General features: G+C 41.0%; 1 protein-coding gene across 8 annotated transcripts in view; it reads right to left on the reverse strand.

Annotated features, from left to right (window-relative positions):
• Nucleotides 1-6,024: 6,024 nt before the first annotated feature.
• The window catches only part of trpm8b (transient receptor potential cation channel subfamily M member 8b), a 38,745-nt gene continuing 19,852 nt past the window's right edge, over nt 6,025-24,917 (reverse strand). For 5 of the 8 annotated variants that reach the window (XM_012970203.3, XM_012970201.3, XM_031892563.1 and 2 more), the window contains 15 exons: nt 22,289-22,564; nt 20,452-20,550; nt 20,016-20,145; nt 13,747-13,892; nt 13,335-13,447; nt 12,444-12,657; nt 12,041-12,132; nt 10,230-10,371; nt 9,933-10,104; nt 9,671-9,848; nt 8,165-8,355; nt 7,683-7,779; nt 6,813-6,846; nt 6,643-6,717; nt 6,025-6,563 (listed from right to left, as the gene is read on the reverse strand). In XM_012970203.3, the coding sequence (XP_012825657.2) occupies nt 6,667-6,717; nt 6,813-6,846; nt 7,683-7,779; nt 8,165-8,355; nt 9,671-9,848; nt 9,933-10,104; nt 10,230-10,371; nt 12,041-12,132; nt 12,444-12,657; nt 13,335-13,447; nt 13,747-13,892; nt 20,016-20,145; nt 20,452-20,550; nt 22,289-22,564 (1,935 nt within the window). In that variant the 3' untranslated portion in view covers nt 6,025-6,563; nt 6,643-6,666. 8 annotated transcript variants of the gene reach the window in all.

Consider the following 24,917-nt stretch of genomic DNA (forward strand, 5'->3'; position numbering starts at 1 on the left):
CCCGCACTTTTGTACAGTATCCCTGGGAGTCAGTGGGAACGGCAAGAGGTAGTTGGGAGGTTAACTTTTTACGCCAGCAGCGAATCCACTAAGTGTCACATTAGCTGTAGGTCAGTCTGTGTATGGGCCATCTTTAGCCTCCCCTAGTATCATCCTGCAAAAAAAATATATATATATATATTTGTCTGTTGCAGGATGATACTAGCTTACTTGCCCCCCCTTGGAAAATTTTCTGCGGACGCCCATGCCTACTTGTGTCAGTAATTCTCTCTGTCTGAGGGGTTACATTCATGGGGACACATTGCGAGGACCCTCTGATCAATATTGTAGGCAGGAAGACTGTAAGAAATCAGTAATGCATTACAAATATATTCAAAGTAACAGAAATCAAGCTCCACCATCAGCCCTTGCAATGTTGGTGGGTGCGTGTGCTGACTAGCAATCTTGGCAACTTTTGGCACTCTATCTGTACAGGGGGGTGTTTATATTACACAACAACAGTCTTGTTTTACCCCTTTAACATTACAGTCCTGCTATTTAGATGTAATTAATAAAACTCTTTATAGGAAGGATCCTGTTTTACTCCGTACATATAAATGAATGCATACAAGCACATATAAGCACCTTATGGGAAATGCAGGGACCTGTTGACTTGTGCTGTCTACTAACTGAGTGGCACCACAGCTCTGCTCCCATCTTTGTGTTTAATTTGCCAGTTGCTGAGGGTAACTGATCCCAGTATTATACATGCACCATTCTCCCAGCGCAGGGTCAGGCCTCGCTACCCTTCCCATCTCTTCACTTTGTCACCAAGGAAACGGTGGTGATTAGCATGCATCGGGAACACCCATTCTGAAGAGTGATGGGGACAATGAACATCTTCCTCTGCTCAATCTCAGCAGCCTACAGCGCTTGGCACAGGCCCTGCTTTCCCTCTTTCACTCCCCAGTATAGGGCAGGTACTACCTTATGACATCATATCAACAGAATTAATGACATATAGAGCATGAACACAAAAATGGTGACCCTCCGGCTGTCACAGCAATGCAACAGCAAAGGCAAATACTGGAATATCAACTCACAGCATTCCCTGTCCAGCAAAGCTGGGGATCAGACGCTGCCTGCATTGCCATTCCCTACACATACGTTCTATCTCGTTGCCTTACATTCCTAATTTACTGCCAGTGGGCAGTTGTCGGATTTACGTTAAATTACGTTTTATGCAGTTGTTAGAATTCCTTGACTTTGCAGCTGTAAATAAATCTGCCACAGAGGATTTACACCTTTTTCTTCAATAATATTCGAGCTGAGTGCAGAGAATTCATTTTCACGTTGTCACCTCGCAGTGTGAAACAGAAATTGCAAATAAGCACATGAAAGGCAGTGCAGGGAAGGGGCCAGGGTGCCATTCTACTGAGGCCTTTATGCCATGCTCATGGGATATGCCTGCCCTGCCTGGTCTTACATGTATTCACATGGGGGATTTGTTTTTGGAAAGCAGACATGCTGCAGCAGCAAAGGACAAAGGTAGTTTGCCTAGTTTTCACTTGCAGAGAAGACTCTGAAAGCTGGAGTGACCCCTTTCCTATTGAGCTAATCCTTTGTTCATTAATTGACCCTGAGGGACAGAGTATTGTGTGAAGATATAGCCTGACACCTGTGCAATGTGTATATCCTGATACCTTGATGTTAAAGTACTCATTTTTGGATTGAGTTAAAAGTTAAAGAACCACCGGCACCCAAGAGATATAGTTGTATTATGCCCTGCCCTCAACATATGCAAGGGCCCACACCTGAGGATAGTCTTACACAGTCAAATAGTTGGTAAAGCCTATGGTTTTGGAAGCCCTGGGTAGCCCTATTTTACCGTAGCCTATCACACCGATGGTATGCTCTTACCCTTCATTGTCTGGCCTGGCAGAAGCTAATCCATAGAACACTAGTCCCTGGCATCTTAAAAGTCAAAACTGTAACCTCCCATTGACAACATTTGAAAAGCATGATTGAGCCTACTGGTCTTCCATTCATTAGAAAGAATAAAGATAATAATATCACTCCATATTTCTGAGGTCTCTGAAGTTCATTCGCAGCTGGATATTGTGCAAGGAAATTGCTTCCTGCTCTACTGGAAAACAACAGGTGTAGGGCCATAAATTCTCATAGTGGAGGTTTGTGCATCTTGACTGAAAGGCCTGGGATTGCCACAAAGTATTTATTCTTATGCTAGCAGCCTGTCTATTGTATTATTAATCCTCTGTGTGAAGTTGCACATGTAATAGTCATCAGGCACCGGAATAAAGAGCAAACCTTGTGCTAATTCATTTTGCATGTGTAAATAAGGAAACAGCACAATAGTCTCCAAATGGACTTTCCTTGTTAAATTCTCTGCATTCACCATGCTACTGGGGATTATAGTGCAAGAAAGGTCATCTTGTACCATTCCAGCTGTGACTGGGGCTGCCCTTAGGGCTGGTGGGGCCTTGAGCAAAATAGCCAGTTTTGGCCTCATGGGTGTTGTAAAGCAGGACTGTCCTACATGCAGCACTGTAGCTGCTCTTAAATCGCAACTCTAACACTCTCCATCAGCCTTCAGTTGTCAGTCAATGTTGAAAGTTGTTGTTCAACCACAGCTTTACACTATTGCACAGCAGCAATCCACCTGATGCAAGCTCCCCTTAATATACATACATGCCTTGTGTGCATCTACATATGGAACCATTGAAGCTCTTTTGAAACACTAACTTCACTTGTCTGGTGTGCTACAGTATCTTCTGTTCTACCGAGACCTGCGGCAGGGGGTCACTCCACTGTCTAGTATCCTACGGAAAGGTTGTTCAGAGGTAGAGCACTCCAATCTTGTGAGAATACATACATACAACATAATTACAAACCTATTCACTGCCTTACTATAAACACTAGCCCACATTCAGGGCCAGAACTAGGGGTAGGCAGAAGAGGCAGCTGCCTAGGGTGCAACGATTGGGGGAGCGCCAGGCAGGAGCCTCTTCTGTGTACTCCTAGTCCGCATTCATTTGTCATTGCCCCCGCTGCTTGTCATTATGTGTAGACAATGACCCATTGGGGGGGGGGGGGTGCAAGGGCGAGGTGCCCTTGGCCTGCCCGGCCCACATTTGCTCCCCCTTAGCTTTGACAATAGAATTCATAATTATTTATGGAACTACAACTTACAGTTGGTGAAAAAGGAGCTCTTTCAAGTCAAAAAATAAAGAATAACAACCACTCCAGCCTCCCATCCATAAAAACAAACAAGAGGGAAGGATGACACTGGAGGCAGAGCAGTGACATATGGGGGTGGGGTCATGATATTTGGGTGCGGGTCATAACATCAGAGGTGGTTATTGGCCAGATTATTGTCCAGGTTTCACATATGGTTGCCACCTTTTATGGAGAAAAATACCGGCGTTCCTATTTTTTAACCTTTTTCCCTATTAATAACATTAGCATAAAGGATCATTTTTGCCAGTAAAGTACCAGCCAGGTGGCAACCCTAGTTCACAAAGCTCAGACAGGCAATTGTGACCCAAATACAGACTTTTTACACTATTTGGGCACCTGTTTGTTATAGTGAGAGACCTGGAATTTTGGGAAAGTTATGTTACCAATTAAGTTGAGGGGTCTATAAGTATCCACCTTAACTATTTGTTGGAGTTCGTCTTGCTGTGTCTCTTTCTTAGCGATTTGGAATTCTTATGTTTATGAATACAGGGGAGTGGGAGATATATCCTACACCTTTGTTTTCTTTCCTTTTTCACAGAAACATTGGGTGTTAATAGAGTGATAAATACTGCACCATATTACTCCTGTTGTTTTCTTGCAGCTGAGAGCGCTGGGATTGTTTGTGTATATATATATATATATATATATATATACATATATATATATATATATATATATATTGACTTCATAGAGGATTGTGGGAAAAAAAAAAAAAGAGAAAGAAAGCATTGCATTATACTCTGTGACTTTGTATCTAGACATTACATGCATAACATATTTAATGATCAGTGAATACTGCATGCCCTACAAAAGGATATGCCTAGTGAGCATTCAGTACATTTAGCTCAGAATACAGAATACATTATTGGCATCAATACACGTTGGCATCAGTACAAAGCGCTTGGCTTTTGTCATTGTGCAGTTACTCCACTCTGCTGTACAGCTCTGCGTATATAAGTAGCGCTTTATAAATAAAGACATACATACATACTGGCGCTTATGTAAGTGGCACACAGCAGCTTTTGGACTTTTCACGTCTATTGATTTGTCTAAACCCTGCAGGCTGCTGAGCTTCCTGGAACCTTCCTCCCAGCCCTCACACACATTTCATCTGCTGCCATAAATTACTTACAGGCAAGGGGTTCACAAAGAGGTCTCACAGGATGGAAATTCCTTATACTAGCCTGCTCTCTTGTGGTAGAATGCAGTAAAACATCTCTCTCTAATGTTAAAGAAATGCTGTCTTGGGAAAACATATTTTTTTTCAAAAACATCAGTTAATAGAGCAGAATACTGCACTGAAATTTAGAAATAAAAAGTATACCATAAAAATCCCTTTAAACTTCAAAACCAGTGATCACCAACCAGTGGCTCGCGAGCAACATGTTCCCCACCAAACCATTGGATTTTGCTCCCAGTGACTTCAAAGCAGGTGCTTAATTTTAAAGGGATTCTGTCATGATTTTTATGGTGTACTTTTTATTTCTAAATGTATTTCTAATAATTCACTCTATCATTTAAAATTTTATTCTTGAACCAACAAATTTATTTTTTTTAGTTGTAATATTGGTGTGTAAGTACCATCTCAGTGCATTGTGCCTGAGTCTGAGCTTTCAGAAGGAGCCAGTGCTACACATTAGATCTGCTTTTAGGTAACCTATTGTTTCTCCTACTCCCATGTAACTGGAGGAGTCCCAAGCCGGACTTGGATTTTTTACTATTGAGTGCTATCCTGATATTTACTGGGAGCTGCTATATTGCACCCTTACACAGATACCCTTATTAAAAATATGCCCTGCAACTTGTGTGGTGGTTAATTGGCAAAATGCCAGCTATTTAGTGGGCACTCACAATCATGGTGGAAGTTTAAGGAAGAAATGAAAGCTACTGCCTACCACCTCCTACCTGTTCCCAAACCATCACTTACCTGTTCCCTAACTTGAGATTCATTCAGACGTACAGGTTAGGGAGCTCCACAGGCCCGGGCCGCCACAAGGACCAGACTGCCTTGCACCCACTGACACTGAGCTCTGAATTGGGTTAGAACTGGGCAGGGTGATCACTAAGGGGTGTGCTTGTACGCATCTTAGCACTCTTGCACTTGTATCCCACGGAAAATAAAAAATGACTCCTATTGGGTTTATTTTATGTTTACATTTTAGTAGCCTTAAAGAACAAAAAATAACGCTTACTTCACCAGCTTCTTTTGCACAGAGCCAGAGCTTGCAGGCGCCATCTTGCCTAGCCATGTGTCACTTTCCCTAGACAAATGTGCCATGGAGCACAGATAAGGCAGGAGGAGCAGAAAAGTTTATCGATGACGTTTGGAATTACAGGATTTTTCCTGAAGGATTTTATATCATGTTGGCATTTTTTTTTTAATGTGTGGATTATAGACAACTGGAAAATTGACGTCAATCAGTCTGTTGGTATGTACATGGACACACGATGACCATTGTATTAGTTAGAATTGTTTTTGGACTTTCATTCTCCTTTAAAGGAGCTTTATCAGAAAGGTCTATGTAAATATAGCCATACAGTCATAAAACTCTCTCCCTCCACCCTTAGGAATGTGTCATCTGAGTTACAGTACCTTCAGCTAGAGCTGCAAGCAGGAAGCTACTTAAAATGGCAGCTACAATCTTAAACAAACAGAGAAAGCTTCTAGGGCTTTTTACTCAAGAATGGTAATGCTTTCTGTACAATAAATATAGTGTTCTAGGTGGCACTAATTCGGCAAATCTATTGGCAGTAAAATGCCGAAATGACTTTGCATCTCCTTTAAGGTATGGGGATATAAAGTTCAGCAACATTTATTCTGATACAAGGTACATGGGATTGTGACAGAATCAGTAAACTTAGTGACATAACTAAACATTACAATTCATCATTAAAATGTAAACAATAATGTAAAGGTAGAGCTCAACATTTATTAAGTACACATCCAGCATCAGACTGAAGAGGGTTTGCCCACCCCTAAACTTAGAAGGCAAGCAGTGTGCCAATGTATTTTAGTACCTTGCCCACATGGCACCACATAAAGTATGGTGCATTTAAGGCACCTGGCACAAGGTCAGAGGACAGGTGTTTCCCCCGCCATCTACCTGTAGTCAAATTGTGGTTAGCACCTTGTTCAAATCATGATTGGCTTTCCATATAATGGCATATCACTGCTTTGCTACCAATAAATGCTCTGCTTGGCTGACAATGTTGGATGGAATGAAGGATTTGGATCTGTAAGAGTGAGTTTGGTGAGCTTCATTGAGAAGAACAAATAGCTCAGGTGGGTGCAGGAAGGCTGGTGTTCCAGTCTGAGGGAGAATATTCTGTAATGGAGAATATACATCTGAAAGTGAAGTCATTGCAGTTAGGATGAGTTATCTAGCAGGTAGAAGCTATATTTACCATATCCCTCTCCAGGAATAGCGGTCACTTTATTCTGACAGTCAGGTCCATCACTAAACTGTGCAATTCATTCAGCTAAAATGAAATAAATCAGACCATGAACCAAAGAATTTATTAGTGGGGAAGAAACAGAAAACAGTTTGCTTTTTAAGTGAGACATAAATATTTACCTTTCCTTCCAGCTGCTTGAACCTGTGTTCCATCCTGTTAGGGGACAGGGACAAAAAAGAATACATTTGTTGGTTCAACACTGGTATTCTGGGGGGAGAAACACTGCATTATGGGAAAAAACATGCCAATTACTCTCAAAATTGAACTTTAGTCATTGCACTTGTGAATATACAGTAAATGAGCCCACTAATGTGGAGCAGATTACAGGGATTCTGTCATGGGAAAACAAGTTTGTTTTTTTATAGAATTATATTATAGAATATCTCCCTGCAGAACAATGGGAACAAGTCCAGTTCACCCAAGTCATGACTGCTCCAGTTACATGGGAGTAGGAGAAACAATAGGTTAACTGAAAGCAGTTCTAATGTGCAGCGCTGGCTCCTTCAGAAAGCTCAGACTCAGGCACAATGCACTGAGATGGTGCCTACATACCAATATTACAACTAAAAAATACATTTATTGGTTAGACAATAAAATGTTAAATGGCAGATTGATTTAATTGCAAAGTGAATAATGTAATATAGTAATAAAACTTATACCATAAAAATCAGGACAGAATCCCTTTAACTACACTGCAATAGCTGTCTCAACACTAGCGATGCATCCCCCCCACTCTGACACCAAAGGGGCAAGGTGGCATCAGGACTGTTGCTTCAGGTGGCAGCAGCCCCAGAAACATTGCTGGCCCCAAGTCTGTTTGCATGAAAGCAGAGTTGTCTGCAATGTGCATATTGCTACTGTCCACTTTCTGTAGTTACCAATATGCTAAAAAAAAACGGGCTGCTTTGCCACTTATTATTTGTTATCTTCTCTTTGTTCTCCCACTACTGATTTGTTCTGTATGAATGCCCAGTTTTAGTTCCACTCACTCTCTGTTGTTTTGGGTCTCACTGATCTTTTTCACCAGGTAATTTTCCTTCATTACGGCTTCCCAGGCCAAGGTTTTGTTATCCTCTTTGTTGAAGCCTGTAGGAAAATACATGTGATACATATCATATAATATAAAGAAAAAATATTTACGAATCAAGTCACAACTTGCAATGTAGTTGTAGTACCTAGCTGCAGGGTGGCCATTCCTGATCTTCAAGAGCATTTAATAACTTCTGATATCATGTGATTTGGTTTTATTAACCTTCTTTAATATTTCTCTTGTTATAGAATGTTGAGGACATATTGTACATCTTAAGTATAGTTGGCACTTTTGGTATGTGGAATTTAACTGTCACCCACTTCGTCATTGTCAAGCACCAGGAACAATCTCTGCAAAGTATTCATGTGGCTCCATCATACATAAAGAAGGTACTTAATATATGGTCAGATTATGGCCTGTTATGTATGTTTGGTCACTTACAGCAGGGTAAGGGTGGAGGCTCTTGTTTTTTGTAGCACCAACTGAACAGGTTCCTCATTATCAAATAGATGTACCCAAAAATGACAAAAGGGAATGGGATGGTTATTCGGCTGCAATATTCCTGGACCAAAAAATATCGCTGGAACTTCCACACTTGCTCGTTGTTATCTTGCACTGATCCCACAGTATACCTGTCAAGGGGGTACAGGGATAGTCAATTACTAGTCCTTGAAAGAAAGTGTTTGAATTGTGTTTCCAAGGCCTTACTGAAAAAACTGTCACAACTAGACATTGTAAGTGACATCTTCTATTCACACTGGCTTTGAACCAGATTTTCTGAGAGACTGTGAAATCACCTCAGTGGTGTTACCAAACGTCCCTAACTCAACCTGGCAGATGCTGTATATGACATCACAGCAATTCGATTTAGCTAAGTCTCAGTTGGGAGACCGAAGGTCCAAAAAACATAAATGTGAATGGACTCCCCTGCCAAGACTTAGTCCTGAATTAGACAATCGTAGAATCGTAGATCGTAGATAATATAATCCATCACTTTAGACCAACAAGCCCACAGATCTCAGAGGTAAGTTTCTCTATGAATTAAAAAATGATCACTGATTTGTACAAAAGAGAACAAAAACAAACCTGAGGTCTCCCCATTCTCTCCACTTAGAAGCTGGCACCAGATCCACAACACACACAAACCTGGAAAACCTATCATGTTTTTTGTAGTTACACCTGACAAACAACATCAAAGGAATCTTGGATATAGCTAATACAGGATACTATGGACCAACAAACTGTCCTCTGCGGGACCATTATCTAAAATTATCATCTGGACCACTATGGATGTTTAATCATCTTATTCCATCATTCCACACAAAAAAGACTAAAAGCTTGCCAGGAATTTTCAGAAGAACATGGCTACAGCATCTATACTACATCTTTACTATTCTTCTCCTTTGGCAGAGGCATATATTTACAGCAAACAGGGACTGCTACAGGAAGTAATATGGCACCCCGGTATTTAAATCTGTTCATGGGATCTTGACCACCTGGAATACTAAATGTTTGACCTATTTCCAATAGGTTGATGGCAACCTAGGGTCTGGATTGCCTCTAAAGTGGTCCTAGGCTAATTACACAACTGTTTCAATCACCTCGATCCCACTTTTAAACTAACACAAAATTATTTGCTAACAGAGGACAGTTTATTAGAAGCCACACTTTAAATTAAGGATAGACCAATACAAAGATCCTGACACCAGAAGCTAGTAGACTACCCAACATACCTTAGATGGGAAGGATTTCAAATATATGACAATATCGCAATAGTTCCCTGTGTACAGCTAAGAGTGTGTGCAATAATCATAACAGGTTAGTGCAATACTTTATCCAGGTCACAGGCTCCTTAGTGAGGTAATCAGTAGAAAATAAGTACCGATTTATAAAGATGCAATGTAAATTTGTACCACAGTAATTGAACTGTTTGTTGTTACAACTTACCCAAACATGGCAATAAGCAGGTTCACGAGCAGGATATTTGTGGAAAGCATATAGACAGAAACCAGTGGGATGGTGATCCACTCTGGAAATCTAGGGTTGTTCTCACTGTCCACCTCTACACACAGCGGTTTAGACTCATTACCAGTGATGGTACATTTGTCAAAATCATACGTTGCTTCTGAAAAGAGATGAATAGCCGGAGTCAACTCTCTTTCTATTTGTTAAGTGTAACTGTCCTTTCTACATATTGTCATATCATTACCATCCACATCAGAAAAAGGTCCTCCAAACATGGCTAAATATGGCTGGTATATAACTGAGCGAAATATCCATTCCCAACGATGTTCATTCAGACGCAGAATTCCTTGGTTAGCTACACCAAAGGCAACAATCCAAACAGCAAAGAGAAAGAGGAAGAAGAATACGTCAACAAACTGAGGAAACAAAAGAGAGGTGGAACCATAAACTTGGGTTTCAATGTTCAGTATAGTTTGTATATTCAACATACTGTGTTTCCTAATTCCATTCCAAATCCAGCTCTACCCATATATTTTCTTACCATTCTTTGTAGCATAATTATTTTTGGTCCCAGGTTCTGGCTGATGGTGAAGATTTGAATAAGCCTCAATGTGAAGATAATGTAATCCAGACACAAGATCACCCTTCCAACGTATAGAGCACTGGGGTTAGAGTTCTGTAGCCTACAGAGGAGGGAGATGTTAGGAACCTCTAAAATTTTAGGCACACAAAATCATAATTGCTATTAGTAGTGGAAAGTTGTGTGGGCTGTGTGGGTGCCTGCAAAACTTTTTCAAGGGGTATAAGTCATCAAAAAAAGACAACCTATTTTTCTATCTAGACCAATCCTGTATACAATAACTAGGTGCCAAGTTTGAAGGAAAATATCAGTAAATATTGCCCTTTTATATGCTTTCCCTTGATCCACCATTTAGTGATGGGCTGTGTGCCCCCTCAGAGATCACATGACCAGAAATAATGCAGCTCTGACTGTAACAGGAAGTCGTGTGGGAGCAAAAGGCAGAACTCTGTCCATTATTTGGCTGACGTGACCTAGCATGTACAGTATGTATGCCTTGGCTTGTTTGTGTGCACTGTGAATCCTGTGATTCCAGGAGGCGGCCCTTAATTCTTAAAATGGCACTTTTCTATTTAGGATTACCCAGTAGCACATACTACTAAAAAAGTATATTTTTATGAAAATGGTTTGTTTCGATCAAGCAGGTATTACATAGGAGCTATGCAATATATTTTTATAGCAATGTAGTTGTAGTACTTAGCTGCAGGGTGGCCACCTGATCTTTAAGAGCATTTAATAACATCTAATATCATATGATTTGGTTTTATTACCCTTCTTATTATAGAATGTTGAGTACATATTGTACATCCTAAGTATAGTTGGCACTTTTGGTATGTGGAATTTAACTGTCACCCACTACCCCATTTCCAAGCACCAGGAACAACCTCTGAAACTGAAAATTATTTGTTTTGATGAAGCGGGAGCTTGTTTATACAATATATTTTAATAGAGACCTACATTGTTTTGGGATATATTTTTCCTTTAAGAAGAGAGGATAAATTAAGAAAATCTTCCACACAGCACTGTGAAAATATTTCATATCTATTTTACCAAAAACGAGTGTATATAAATATATATATATATGCCAGAAGCATGGATTGAAAAAAGGCAGAATCCCAGATTTGGGGCATCCAGAGCAGAAATGACCAATGAGCACTCCATTAACCCCAGATAACCCAGTAAAATCACTGAAAAATGGCCAATGAGCCCTCAAGTAGGAGTCACAAAATTGTCAAGAATGTGAATGTATGATGTAACTTTGGGTTTTACTTTTAATGAAACAAGAGGCTGAGGGGCCAGACCATTATTCCTCCACCAAACTTTAGTATCCGCATTATGCTTCTCCATCATTTGCCACATGGTGAAATGCCATTTATAATTCAAAAGGATGTATTTGCACTGCTCCAGAGTCCAGACTTTTACACCACTCACTTGTGTAAACATTGCATCCAGAGGCAGTCTGGAACTCAGCAGTGAGCATTCCAACCAATGTCATTTTAGGTGCAGTAAGGTATACATAAACTACCAGCAGAACACCTTTCCAGAACTGGGCAGTGCTTCCTAAATGTTGTAACATGTTTTCTATCTTCCCTTATGCACCCACACCATTCTGATCTAATTTCAAAATCCAGTTTTAGTTTGACTAACTGAAAGCAATATCAAGTATTTACAATGGAGTCATGGGAATTTTGACCATGAGATCATACTGAGACAGCTGTTTGTAGACATAAAAATAATAACCAATGCTTAGCAGGCACAGAAGTCAAACTTACCTGAATAAGACTCCTACAATAAAGTACAGGATAGCCATACAATCCATAATGTTCCAACAATCTCTAGAATACTCAGCTCTGCTAATTATCATCTGCAAAATAATATAATAATATAATAATACATGAATTGGTAAGATAGAGTAATAATCACTATCCCCCCTCACGTGCGAGCACATGCGCAGTAACTTTATGGGGGGTAAGCTCCGCACAGACTAGTGGTAGGCAGGAGAGGTACCTGCCTCCCCCCCCCCCCCATCCTTGTGCCCTAGACAGGTGACTCTTCTACCTACCTCTAGTTCTGGCCCTAATATTCCCCCTCAAAATCATTTTAGCTGTGTGTATCACATGATGCATAATAGCCTCCAACTCTATCAGTTTACTTCATCTCTACATATTCGAGTACCTGTCTTATTTCAATACACAGCAAGATAAAAACCAACAAGTAGACTACTATCTCCAGGCCTGTGGGGATTGGCTGGAAATCCATGAGAAGGACATAGGCAAAGAGGAAGAGGAATCCAATGTAAAAAATAACAGTCCAGGAAAACACAACAAAGGGTGAAGTGAAGAAATCACAGTATTTCCAAAGTCGACTTCTCTTTCTGTTTGAAATGTTTCTGAAATAAGAGCAACATACACAGTGGTATTAGATATACTCTTTCAGCAATTATATATGATTGGGCTGGTAAATCTGAACCCCAGTTTGCATATTCAGTCAATCATGAACCAAAATGTTTCACCTTTACTCGTCCAGCATTTTAAAGTCACATAACATTACGGGTTAAAGTTTAGTCCAGCCAAATATGATTTATGCTAAAATTTATGATGACATCTCAGAGCAAATTCAGGATTCATCCGTAATTTTGTGTGGTGACTAGAGTTGCCTCCTTCCTTAAACAATAATACTGTCTAGGCGATAGGGGAGGGGGGTCAGCTAGGGCCGGAAGTATGATGTAAAATAGGAGGGGTAACAGTGTGAAAGCGTGGGGTTGTGAGGTAAAAGAGGAGGAGCAATGACGTGCTAGGGGCAGTGTGGGACAAATGGGGCTATCTTGGTGTGTTGGGCAGGGGGAGAGAATTATCAGACAGTACAGGGCTGTGGGCTGTACAACAGGTCATTACAAACGTACCAGCAAATACATTACAAATTTGTAATACTGACCCTGGCCTTGGTTGGTATTTCTCTGGCTAGGCCGGTAGGTTGGTAAAATTCAGGCCAGGTGACAACCCTAGTGGTGACCAGAGATGTTATGTGGTGACCCAGTGTAGCTAATGCCAATCAATCTACATGTACCTGAAAGTGATAAATCCACAGCTAATGAGAGGAAAGATGAAGAGAGACAACAAAATCTTCCAGGTCTTGGTATCTCTAGAGATTGCTCCATACCATTGTTTAGAAAGAAAGTTCTGCAGAAGAACAACATAAAACAATTTGTGCATAGCTGGCAAGGTGGCATCATATACCACAGCCTGGATGTAAGAGATAAGCATAAGATTAAAATACCATATTCAACAGAGCTATTATTATATTTATAATGGAGTTACAAGAAGCTTGCAGGGCCTGATATTATATTAATATTATATGCTGTATTTTCATCTATCTTACGCAATACAGATATCATAAACTGATGTGTTTGGTATTCCCTTCTACCAAACACAATTCTGCTCGAGATGCTGAAGATGTGCTGGTCATTTAAGCTGCTCACCTGCACTCCTGGTTGTGCTATGAACTGCTGGTCATTGGCTGCTACTGCCATATCCAGGCAGTTACTCTTCCCCCAGGCCTCACAGGAATGAACCAGCAACATCCCTGCTAATTTCTTGTCATTGCTGTAGCATTCTGTAAATAAATCTGGGACAATAATATAGGCTTGTTATCTACAGCATTCAACATTTGTCTGCTCAGGAAATAGCAGAGTTTGAAAAACAGTAGGCCTGGAATCCAGTGAATACCAGATGGTAAACTGGGCTCTTACAATTAGGGTTAAAAATTTTAGTAGGGCTTTGCTTTCCTTAAAAGGATTATAATTCACCTTTGACCTAGGCACTTTCCTAATGAACAGGGTCGGACTGGGGGGTGCAGGGCCCACCGGAGCTTCTGCCTCAGGGGCCCCTACACCCCCCAATGATCCCCGCCGCCATGGGCGTCGACAGAAGGGGGCAAGAGGGGGCACTTGCCCCCCCCTGGAAAAGTAGCAAAAAAAAAAAAAACCTTACTCCGTTTCTGCACTGTCCCCTCAAGCCCGTTTTGCTGTGCTCTGATTGGATCTTTCTTCTTGTGGATTCTCCAATCAGAGCACAGCTTCCTTGACAGACAGTAAAATTGACCAATCAGAGCACAGATGCACACAGGGATCGGGAGATTTTGCAAACTGGTAACAGAAATGAAGACTGAAAAGAAGAATCTGCAGCTGTAACTTTACCTAAGAACCAACTCTGAACTTTTGCTGCAGTTTTCATCCCACAGGTACTATACACAGGCACTATACACGGGTACTATACACGGGTACTATACCCGGGTACTATGCCCGGGTACTATACCCGGGTACTATGCCCGGGTACTATACCCGGGTACTACGCCCGGGTACTACACCCGGGTACTACACCCGGGTACTGTACCCGGGTACTATACCCGGGTACTATACACGGGTACTATACACGGGTACTATACACGGGTACCCGGGTACTATACCCGGGTACTATACCCGGGTACTATGCCCGGGTACCGGGTACTATACCCGGGTACCGGGTACTATGCCCGGGTACCGGGTACTATGCCCGGGTACTATACACGGGTACCGGCTGCTATACCCAGGTACTATACCCGGGTACCGGGTACTATACCCGGGTACTATACACAGGTACTATACCCGGGTACTATACACGGGTACTATTCACGGGTACTATGCCCGGGTACTATGCCCGGGTACTATGCCCGGGCACTATGCCCGGGCACTATACACGGGTACTATGCCCGGGTACTATGCCCGGGTACTATACTCGGGTACTATGCCCGGGTACTATGCCCGGGTACTATGCCCGGGTACTATACACTATACTAGTACACGGGTACTATACCCGGGTACTATACACGGGCACTATGCCCGGGGTACTATACCCGGGTACTATGCCCGGGGTACTATACCCGGGTACTATACCCGGGTACTATGCACTGGCACTATACCCGGGTACTATACCCGGGTACTATGTCTGGGTACTATACACGGGTACTATGTCCGGGTACTATGTCCGGGTACTATGCACGGGTACTATACCCGGGTACTATACTCGGGTACTATACACGGGTACTATGCCCGGGTACTATACCCGAGTACTATACCCGGGTAATATATCCGGGTACTATACACGGGTACTATGCACGGGTACTATACACGGGTACTATAACCGGGTACTATACACGGGTACTATAACCGGGTACTATACCCGGGTACTATACCCGGGTACTATACCCGGGTACTATACCCGGGTACTATAACCGGGTACTATACCCGGGTACTATACCCGGGTACTATACACAGGCACTATACACAGGCACTATACACAGGTACTATACACAGGCACTATACACGGGTACTATACACGGGCACTATACACAGGTACTATACCCGGGCACTATACCCGGGTACTATACACAGGCACTATACACGGGCACTATACCCAGGCACTACACACAGGTACTATACACAGGTACTATACCCAGGTACTATACCCGGGTACTATACCCAGGCACTATACACAGGTACTATACACAGGCACTATACACAGGCACTATACACAGGCACTATACCCAGGCACTATACACAGGCACTATACACAGGCACTATACCCGGGTACTATACCCAGGTACTATACCCAGGTACTATACGCAGGTACTATACGCAGGCACTATACGCAGGCACTATACGCAGGCACTATACCCAGGTACTATACCCAGGCACTAGACCCAGGTACTATACCCAGATACTATACGCAGGTACTATACACAGGCACTATACACAGGCACTATACCCAGGCACTATACACAGGCACTATACCCAGGTACTATACCCAGATACTATACCCAGGTACTATACACAGGCACTATACCCAGGTACTATACACAGGTACTATAGACAGGCACTATACACAGGCACTATACACAGGCACTATACACAGGCACTATACCCAGGTACTATACACAGGTACTATACCCAGGTACTATACAGTTCTAAAGAATCACTAGCTGACATTAAATTGTTTTTTGCCTGACCTGACATCTATAATAATTTATAATCTATCCCCTACCCTAACAGATGGAGGGTAAGTTAACTCTTTCCCTCTGAAAAAGCTCATTGTGTGTTTATATATTTGTTGTTGTTTTTTGCACTTACTATTTTTTTTTTGTCATTGTTTTGTTCATTTATAGTAAGTTACAGTGGGGCCAATGTTGTGTATCAGTGCCAGTGTTATAGTGCCAGGGCCTGAATATCTGCCATCAGTACCCACTGTGTTTCACTGTATATAATGTGCTGGGTTTGTAAATAAGGACTGCGTCTCACTGTATATATAATGTGCTGGGTTTGTAAATACGGACTGCGTCTCACTGTATATAATGGGGAGTCAGTACCCACTGCCTTTCTTGCTATAAAACTAACATAAACACATCTAAAGGGGTGGTTCACTTTTAAGTTAACCTTTAGTATGTTATAAAATGGCCTATTCGTAGCAACTTTGCAATTGGTCTTCCTAATTAATTTTTTTTGAATAATTTGCCTTTCTCTTCTGCCTCTATACAGATTTCAAATGGGGGCCAAAAAATATTGCTCTGTGAGGCTACAATTTTATTATTATTATAATTTTGTATTACTTATTTTTCCAAGTAGGCCCCTTAACTATTCATATTCCCATCTTGTTTAAACCACTACCTGGTTGCTAGGGTAAATAAGACCTTAGCAACCAGATAGCTGCTGAAATACCAAATGGAGAGCTGCTGAACAAAAAGCTAAATAACTGAAAAACCATTAAAAATAAAAGTGAATTCGAATGCGAACTAGCCCTTTAAGCCAACTGATCACAAACACAAATGTTTGCAGATCCCCTAACAGAAGTGCGCATATGAATACTTTTACATACTAAACATTTTAGGGTAAAAAAAAAGCACCCCCACCCGCACAGTATCCCTGGGAGTCAGTGGGAACGGCAAGAGGTAGTTGGGAGGTTAACTTTTTACGCCAGCAGCGAATCCACTAAGGTCACTTAGGTCAGTCTGTGTATGGGCCATCTTTAGCCTCCCTAGTATCATCCTGCAAAAAAAAAATATATATATATTTATATATAAAACACATTTATAAAAAGCACTCACGGCCTCCAAATATAGAAAAAGGGCTTTGGTTTATTCAATCATCGCATCAATGCGTTTCGATCCCAACAGGATCGTCATCAGGATGGGGAAGGGAAGTGAGGTGTAACCGGGAAAAAGTATTCAATTCGGTATAGATTGACCTGCATTTCGGATCATGTCATTTACTGTATTATGTGCCCGTGTGGCTTATATTATATAGGTAAATGTGTTACATCTTTCCGGATACGAATGAACAACCATAGATCAGTGATTCGGGCGGCTTTGGCTTCTGGGGAGTCTGATATCCCTCTTGCGAGACATTTTGTACAACAAAAACATTCATTGCCCATGTTAAGGGCCATTCTAATTGACCACATCCCCCCTCCCTTACGTGGTGGGGATCGTTCCAAATTATTATTACAAAGAGAAGCTCAGTGGATTCGAAGATTGGACACTATTGCCCCTCGTGGCCTTAATGAAATGTTTTCACTCTCATGCTTTCTATAAATCCAGTTGGATGACCATGGATGTGCTGCAATCTACTATTTATATCCAACTTTTGATTATCTGGATATGACTTGATGAGATGAGATATTTATTCCTCTGACTTGAGATCCCTGACTACTGTGATTTTTTAATGTTTTTGAATAAGGTTGACGCTTTTTAACGTTTTAAATTTCCATATATATATTTATTTGCACTCATTCACTTTATTAATATGATCCCTAGGGGCCCATTTACTTACTCACGAACTGGCCGAATGCGTCCGATTGCGTTTTTTTCATAATGATCGGTATTTGGCGATTTTTTCGGAAAATTATCGCGACTTTTTCGTTGCCATCCAAATGTTGCGTAAAATCTGGCGATTTTTTCGTAGCGTTAAAACTTTCGCGAAAAATCGCACCTTTTTCGTAGCCATTCCGAAAGTTGCGCAAAATGTTGCGATTTTTTCGTAGCGTTCAGATTCATTCAAGCTTCAGTATGGTGACTTTTCTTGGGCCAGGTTGGAGCTGCAGGGTGCCATTGAGTCCTATGGGAGGCTTCCAAAATCATGCTAAGTCTGAAAGTTTCGCCCGCCGCTTACGAGCGCTCAATACGAAAAAGTTGCGACAAGATACGAGCGAATCGTAATGGCTACGAAAAACTCGCGTTTTTTCGCGAAAATCGTATTGGTAACGAAAAAGTCGCGACAATTTCCGAAAAGTCGTAAAGGCGCCAAAAAAAACGCAAAAAATACGAAAAAGACGCAAAATGTTCGTTTTCCAATCTGAATTTTTCCAATTCGGATTCGAATTCGTGTCTTAGTAAATCAGCCCCCTAGTGTGGGTTTATAGTGCTATTAAATTAGCTTTACTGTGTGATATATCACTATGTTACTTATCACCTTCTTTGTGGGGGATTATTTTTAAGCTATGTTTAGTTTGGGTTGATCTCCATATGTACTTGGATACTAGTGAGGTCTCCTGACATTATGATATGATATACTAATTTACACTCGTGATGTGATTCACATATTCTATAGGAGTTTGATTCTTATGAATTTGGGTGTTTCACCTATGGGGGTGCATCTATATAATATAATATATATATTATTTATTTAAATCAAAATATTCTTTGTGTTTGCACTGCTATTAATTATGCAAATTACTTGTGAGCACTGATTGGTCAATTTTTGTATTTATGGTTACACCTCACTTCCCTTCCCCATCCTGATGACGATCCTGTTGGGATCGAAACGCGTTGATGCGATGATTGAATAAACCAAAGCCTTTTTTCTATATTTGGAGGCCGTGAGTGCTTTTTATAAATGTGTTTTCTATTTTTGAGATTAGCACCCGGCGAGTGATTTTGAAGCGGTGAGTGCCGATTTTGTTTTGGATTATATTTATATATATATATATATATATATATTTGTCTGTTGCAGGATGATGCTAGCTTACTTGCCCCCCCTTGGAAAATTTTCTGCGGACGCCCATGCCCGCCGCCTTCATCCCCCCCTCCCGCCAAGGCCCCTAACACCCTCCGACCCCTCCCCCGACCGCTCCCAAAAGAAACTTGCCTGCGGTGCGTCAGGGGAGGGAGATGGTGGATCGCGGGAGCACCCTGGGGGGGATCGGATCTGGGCCGCCAGGGACCACTAGGACTGGTATCCCGGCGGCCCAGTCCGACGCTGCTAAGGAATACCTCCCAATCAGCCTAGATTTTAACGGGCCAGTCCCGATTTTAACAGCTCAACCCGCAGTCCTGGATTCTTACTGAAAAGCCCCTTATTTCCCTTTGATCTCCTGAACGCCAAAAAAGATACAAAGAGCCCAGAAGGAAATTGAGGCTTGCAGCTTAAAGGGCAATTTCACCTTTATTAACAAAGCTGTAATAACACATAAAACAAGCCCCAGAAATGTGTTCAAACTTTACATAACCTGCCAAATATTGTAAAATACGCTGGAATTTATGGGTTGTTGTCACAAAATGGGCGTGGTCAAAAAAAATTTGAAAAATGTTTTGGCATTTCTTTTTGACCCTCTTTGCATTTTTCAAATGTTGGGAGGTATGCTAAGGTATGCATATTTTGTAGTATTATATATGTGAACCAATCAGAATATAACACCTTATCATCCAAGTGACAGATCTTACCTACAGCTCTTGTTTCATATTCGTGTGCCATTTCCTCAGACTCCTGAGCAGTCTTAATGTCTTTGTTCACTTTAGCCAAGTGTTTCAGAAGTTTGCTGGCACCCAGGGCTGCAAGGGTGCATGCCTTAGTCTGTTGGGGGTACAGTATCAAATTGTCAGGCTTTAATTTACAAGGAGCTGTGAGCTTACTAACTAATAAACTGCAATATGTTTTGAAGCTTATGTGCTAAGGAATGCTTACGAAAAGATTCTCTGCATTTGTATTTCTTGGAAATTACAGTTTCCCATACGGGATAGTGTCTTGTCTTGGCCAGGTCAAAGAAATTTGCCCAATGTAAGGCTGCGTCTACTAGGTCCCACCAAAGAACACTAATTAGACAAACAAAGAAGGCATTTCTGTGATGATAATAATAACAGTAGTAGCATATAGTATTACCTGCTCCCAAATAACTGTAGATAGCTCTCTCTTATTCTGGAGAATAGCCCATATAAATAGCACCTGGGTTGGATGTCTTTTTATTAATGAAGAAATATTCTGGCATGAAAAACAATGGATTTGTTATTGTACAGGAAAATATATAATAAAACAGGGAATATCACTAATACACCCCAAACGTTTAAGTAATAGTGTATTCTCCTGTCCTTTTTTTCTAATATATCATATATACAGTATATAATAGTTAGTTCTGCCAAAATCTTCAGATACTTTAATGTATGCAATAATCTTATTGTTTGTTATCACCAGGTTAAAAAATCTCACTTTTTCTAGTTGAAGCAGTGGTGTGACTAGAGGTTGATGGACCCCATATGAAAAGCATTTCAGAGTCACCTTACTCTTGGAAATAAAACATTTTACATAAATATGTACTGTATATTAGTCAGTGACCTTTTGGGTCTCCCAGCAGTTGCACTGTCTGCTTGCCCTATAGTTCTGCCCCTGTAACTAAGACATGGAACCTGATAACTCTACTCCATCACAAACTTTAAGTTTTATTTTTTATTATTTACACACATTGTTATCTACCAGATAAAAAAAGCAACTGTGCATAGGTATTACCAGTTTTGGGCATCTACAAAAGTAGGTCTATTCTATAGAAAAGGAGATTTCATAGTGTAATGTAATGAAAGTGTAATGAAATGGGATATCATTGTGTCTTGCCCCTTCTTTTTTAAAAAAGTCTTGGCCTCTAACTAGTGTCAGGTCAAATGTTTCACATCTAGATACAGAAAAATATTCAGAGATTTGGGCCATGATTCATATCACAGCTCAAACGTACTTTTTATAAGTCTATATTGGTATGTTAGTATTTTTATTTTTTTTGAATGCTAATAGTTAGAGGCACCCACATTTTTACCAACTCAACCATGGAGCGTTCCCAGGTTTACCTGACAGTCAGCAAGAAAGTATAACCCTATATTAGAACTTATGTTATTATATTGTTATACATATTACTCATCATACATCATTCATTGTTGGAATGGTGTAGACTGCAGGTTTGTACTCACCTGTGCATTCTCATATAGAAATATTATAAAATATTTCCCTTTTACAATTAAGCTGTCAATAATTTTTGTATTTTTACTTGAATATTTTCTCTGGATCTTATATGTCCTATGATCCTAAAACTGTTGCTGTCAGGGGGTGCTGTAGAACTGTGCAAGTAACAACAGAGTTACTACTAGAGAGGGCTACTTTATTGCTGATAAATAAATGATTAAGGGGCACATTTACTAAGCCATGAACGGGCCGAATGCGTCCGATTGCGTTTTTTTCGTAATGATCGGTATTTTGCGACTTTTTCGTATTTTTTGCGTTTTTTTCGGCGTCTTTACGACTTTTTCGGTACCAATACGATTTGTGCGAAAAAACACGAGTTTTTCGTAGCCATTCCGAAAGTTGCGCAAAATCTGCCGATTTTTCGTAGCGTTAAAACTTGCACAAAAAGTTGCGCTTTTTTTGTAGCGTTAAAACTTGCGCGAAACGTTGCACCTTTTAAGTTTTAATGCTACGAAAAAGGCGCAACTTTTTGCGCAAGTTTTAACGCTACGAAAAAATCGGCAGATTTTGCGCAACTTTCGGAATGGCTACGAAAAACTCGCGTTTTTTCGCACAAATCGTATTGGTAACCAAAAAGTCGTAAAGACGCCGAAAAAATCGCAAAAAATACGAAAAATTCGCAAAATGTTCGTTTTCAAATCAGAATTTTTCCAATCCGGTTGAGATTCGTGTCTTAGTAAATGTGCCCCTAAGTGTAGAATGTTTGTTTCCTTACCTGAATCTTATAATCGCTGCTGTTCCACTTTTCCTTATTGCTGGGCTGGTAGACTAGCACCATCCTCCAAACAAAGGTAAGCAAAGGATTGTAGGATTTGTCAGCCATCTCCAGACTCTTAAAGGCATGGGTGCTAAAATGCTCTGAGAAAAGCTGTCTAAGGACCTCACTGCTCAGAAATTTGTCCAGATCAAGCCCATTCTCTAGCAGGAGACGGACAAACTCAGGCCTATCCTTTACAAGTGCAGTAAACATGGCATCTTCCAGATCAGCAGTCTATGAATAAAAAGATTAGGGTTCATTTGTGATAGACACAAAAATGGGCAGAGAGTTATAGTCATTAAAACACAAAATACATATGTGCTTGCACACTAAATGATGTTGCTACATGTACCAATTTGCCAGTGGTACAAGAAGTAGCATGCTCTGGCCCAGCATGTTAGAGACACTCAGTGTTGCACTAATTAAAACACACAAATTAAAGGTGCATAAGTTCACACTCCTGAGTCCATTGAGAAGTAGGGATGTAGCGAACCTCAAAAAAAATTTTTGCGAACCCGTTCGCGAACTTTCGCCGAAAAGTGCGAACGTTCGCGAACTTTGCGAACCCCATAGACTTCAATGGGAAGGCGAACTTTAAAACCTAGAAAAGCCATTTCTGGACAGAAAACTGATTTTAAAGTTGTTTAAAGGGTGCCACGACCTGGACAGGGGCATGCAGGAGGGGGATCAAGGGCAAAAATTTCTCTGAAAAATACGTTGTTGATACAGCGTTGCGTTTTGTGCTGTAAAGGGCAGAAATCACACTACATTCCTAAACTTATGTAATAAACTGCTTTAAAAAGTCCGGCGTCTACATGCCAATCAAGTCGTGTAAAGGTTACGGCCGGTTCACACGCAAAGACAAAACGCCGCATTTACTGCAACTGTCAAGTGAGCGAATAATAGTTTTTACTAGTTGCTTGTCACCTCCAGGACGTTCGTCCTGTCGGTGGGAATATTTCTGTAGTGGTGTGTTTAGCAGTCACCGTGCTTGTGCGCACGTGCACGGTCAGGCAGAGGTAATTCAATGTACAGTGACGTGAACCAAAAAACACTGATTCTGCAGTGTGGGCCCAGTTTTGTCCTACCTTTTTGATCACCTGTGGTGACCATAAAAGATACGATTTTGCTGCTGTTGCAGAACCCTGAAAAATCAGGAATGTGTACATTCCTGAAAAATTATGTTTTTTTTGTTGCAGCCACTGAAGCACAGAGGACAGAAAAAATATGTTAAATAAATGTTGAAAAAGTTTGTTTTTTTGTTGTCGCAGCCACTGAAGCACAGAGGACAGAAAAAATATGTTAGATAGATGGTATCATAACCAATCCTGAGGCAGAACCTTTAAAAAATCGAAGATAGCGTACCAAGCACAGAAGACAGAAAAAATATCTTAGATAGATGGTATCATAACCATGCCCCAGGCAAACCCTTTCAAAGAACTAAGATAGGGTGCCAAGCACAGAAGACAGAAAAAACATCAAAGCTAGATGGTATCATAACCAATCCCCAGGCAAACCCTTTCAAAGAACTAAGATAGGGTGACAAGCACAGAAGACAGAAAAAACATCAAAGCTAGATGGTATCATAACCATGCCCCAGGCAAACCCTTTCAAAGAACTAAGATAGGGTGCCAAGCACAGAAGACAGAAAAAACATCAAAGCTAGATGGTATCATAACCATGCCCCAGGCAAACCCTTTCAAAGAACTAAGATAGGGTGCCAAGCACAGAAGACAGAAAAAACATCAAAGCTAGATGGTATCATAACCATGCCCCAGGCAAACCCTTTCAAAGAACTAAGATAGGGTGCCAAGCACAGAAGACAGAAAAAACATCAAAGCTAGATGGTATCATAACCATGCCCCAGGCAAACCCTTTCAAAGAACTAAGATAGGGTGACAAGCACAGAAGACAGAAAAAACATCAAAGCTAGATGGTATCATAACCATGCCCCAGGCAAACCCTTTCAAAGAACTAAGATAGGGTGACAAGCACAGAAGACAGAAAAAACATCAAAGCTAGATGGTATCATAACCAATCCCCAGGCAAACCCTTTCAAAGAACTAAGATAGGGTGACAAGCACAGAAGACCGAAAAAACATCAAAGCTAGATGGTATCATAACCATGCCCCAGCCAAACCCTTTCAAAGAACTAAGATAGAGTGACAAGCACAGAAGACAGAAAAAACATCAAAGCTAGATGGTATCATAACCATGCCCCAGCCAAACCCTTTCAAAGAACTAAGATAGGGTGACAAGCACAGAAGACAGAAAAAACATCAAAGCTAGATGGTATCATAACCATGCCCCAGCCAAACCCTTTCAAAGAACTAAGATAGAGTGACAAGCACAGAAGACAGAAAAAACATCAAAGCTAGATGGTATCATAACCATGCCCCAGCCAAACCCTTTCAAAGAACTAAGATAGGGTGCCAAGCACAGAAGACAGAAAAAACATCAAAGCTAGATGGTATCATAACCATGCCCCAGGCAAACCCTTTCAAAGAACTAAGATAGGGTGCCAAGCACAGAAGACAGAAAAAATATCTTAGATAGATGGTATCATAACCATGCCCTAGGCAAACCC

This window comes from Xenopus tropicalis, chromosome 9, assembly GCF_000004195.4.
Source record: "Xenopus tropicalis strain Nigerian chromosome 9, UCB_Xtro_10.0, whole genome shotgun sequence".
NCBI lineage: Eukaryota > Metazoa > Chordata > Amphibia > Anura > Pipidae > Xenopus > Xenopus tropicalis.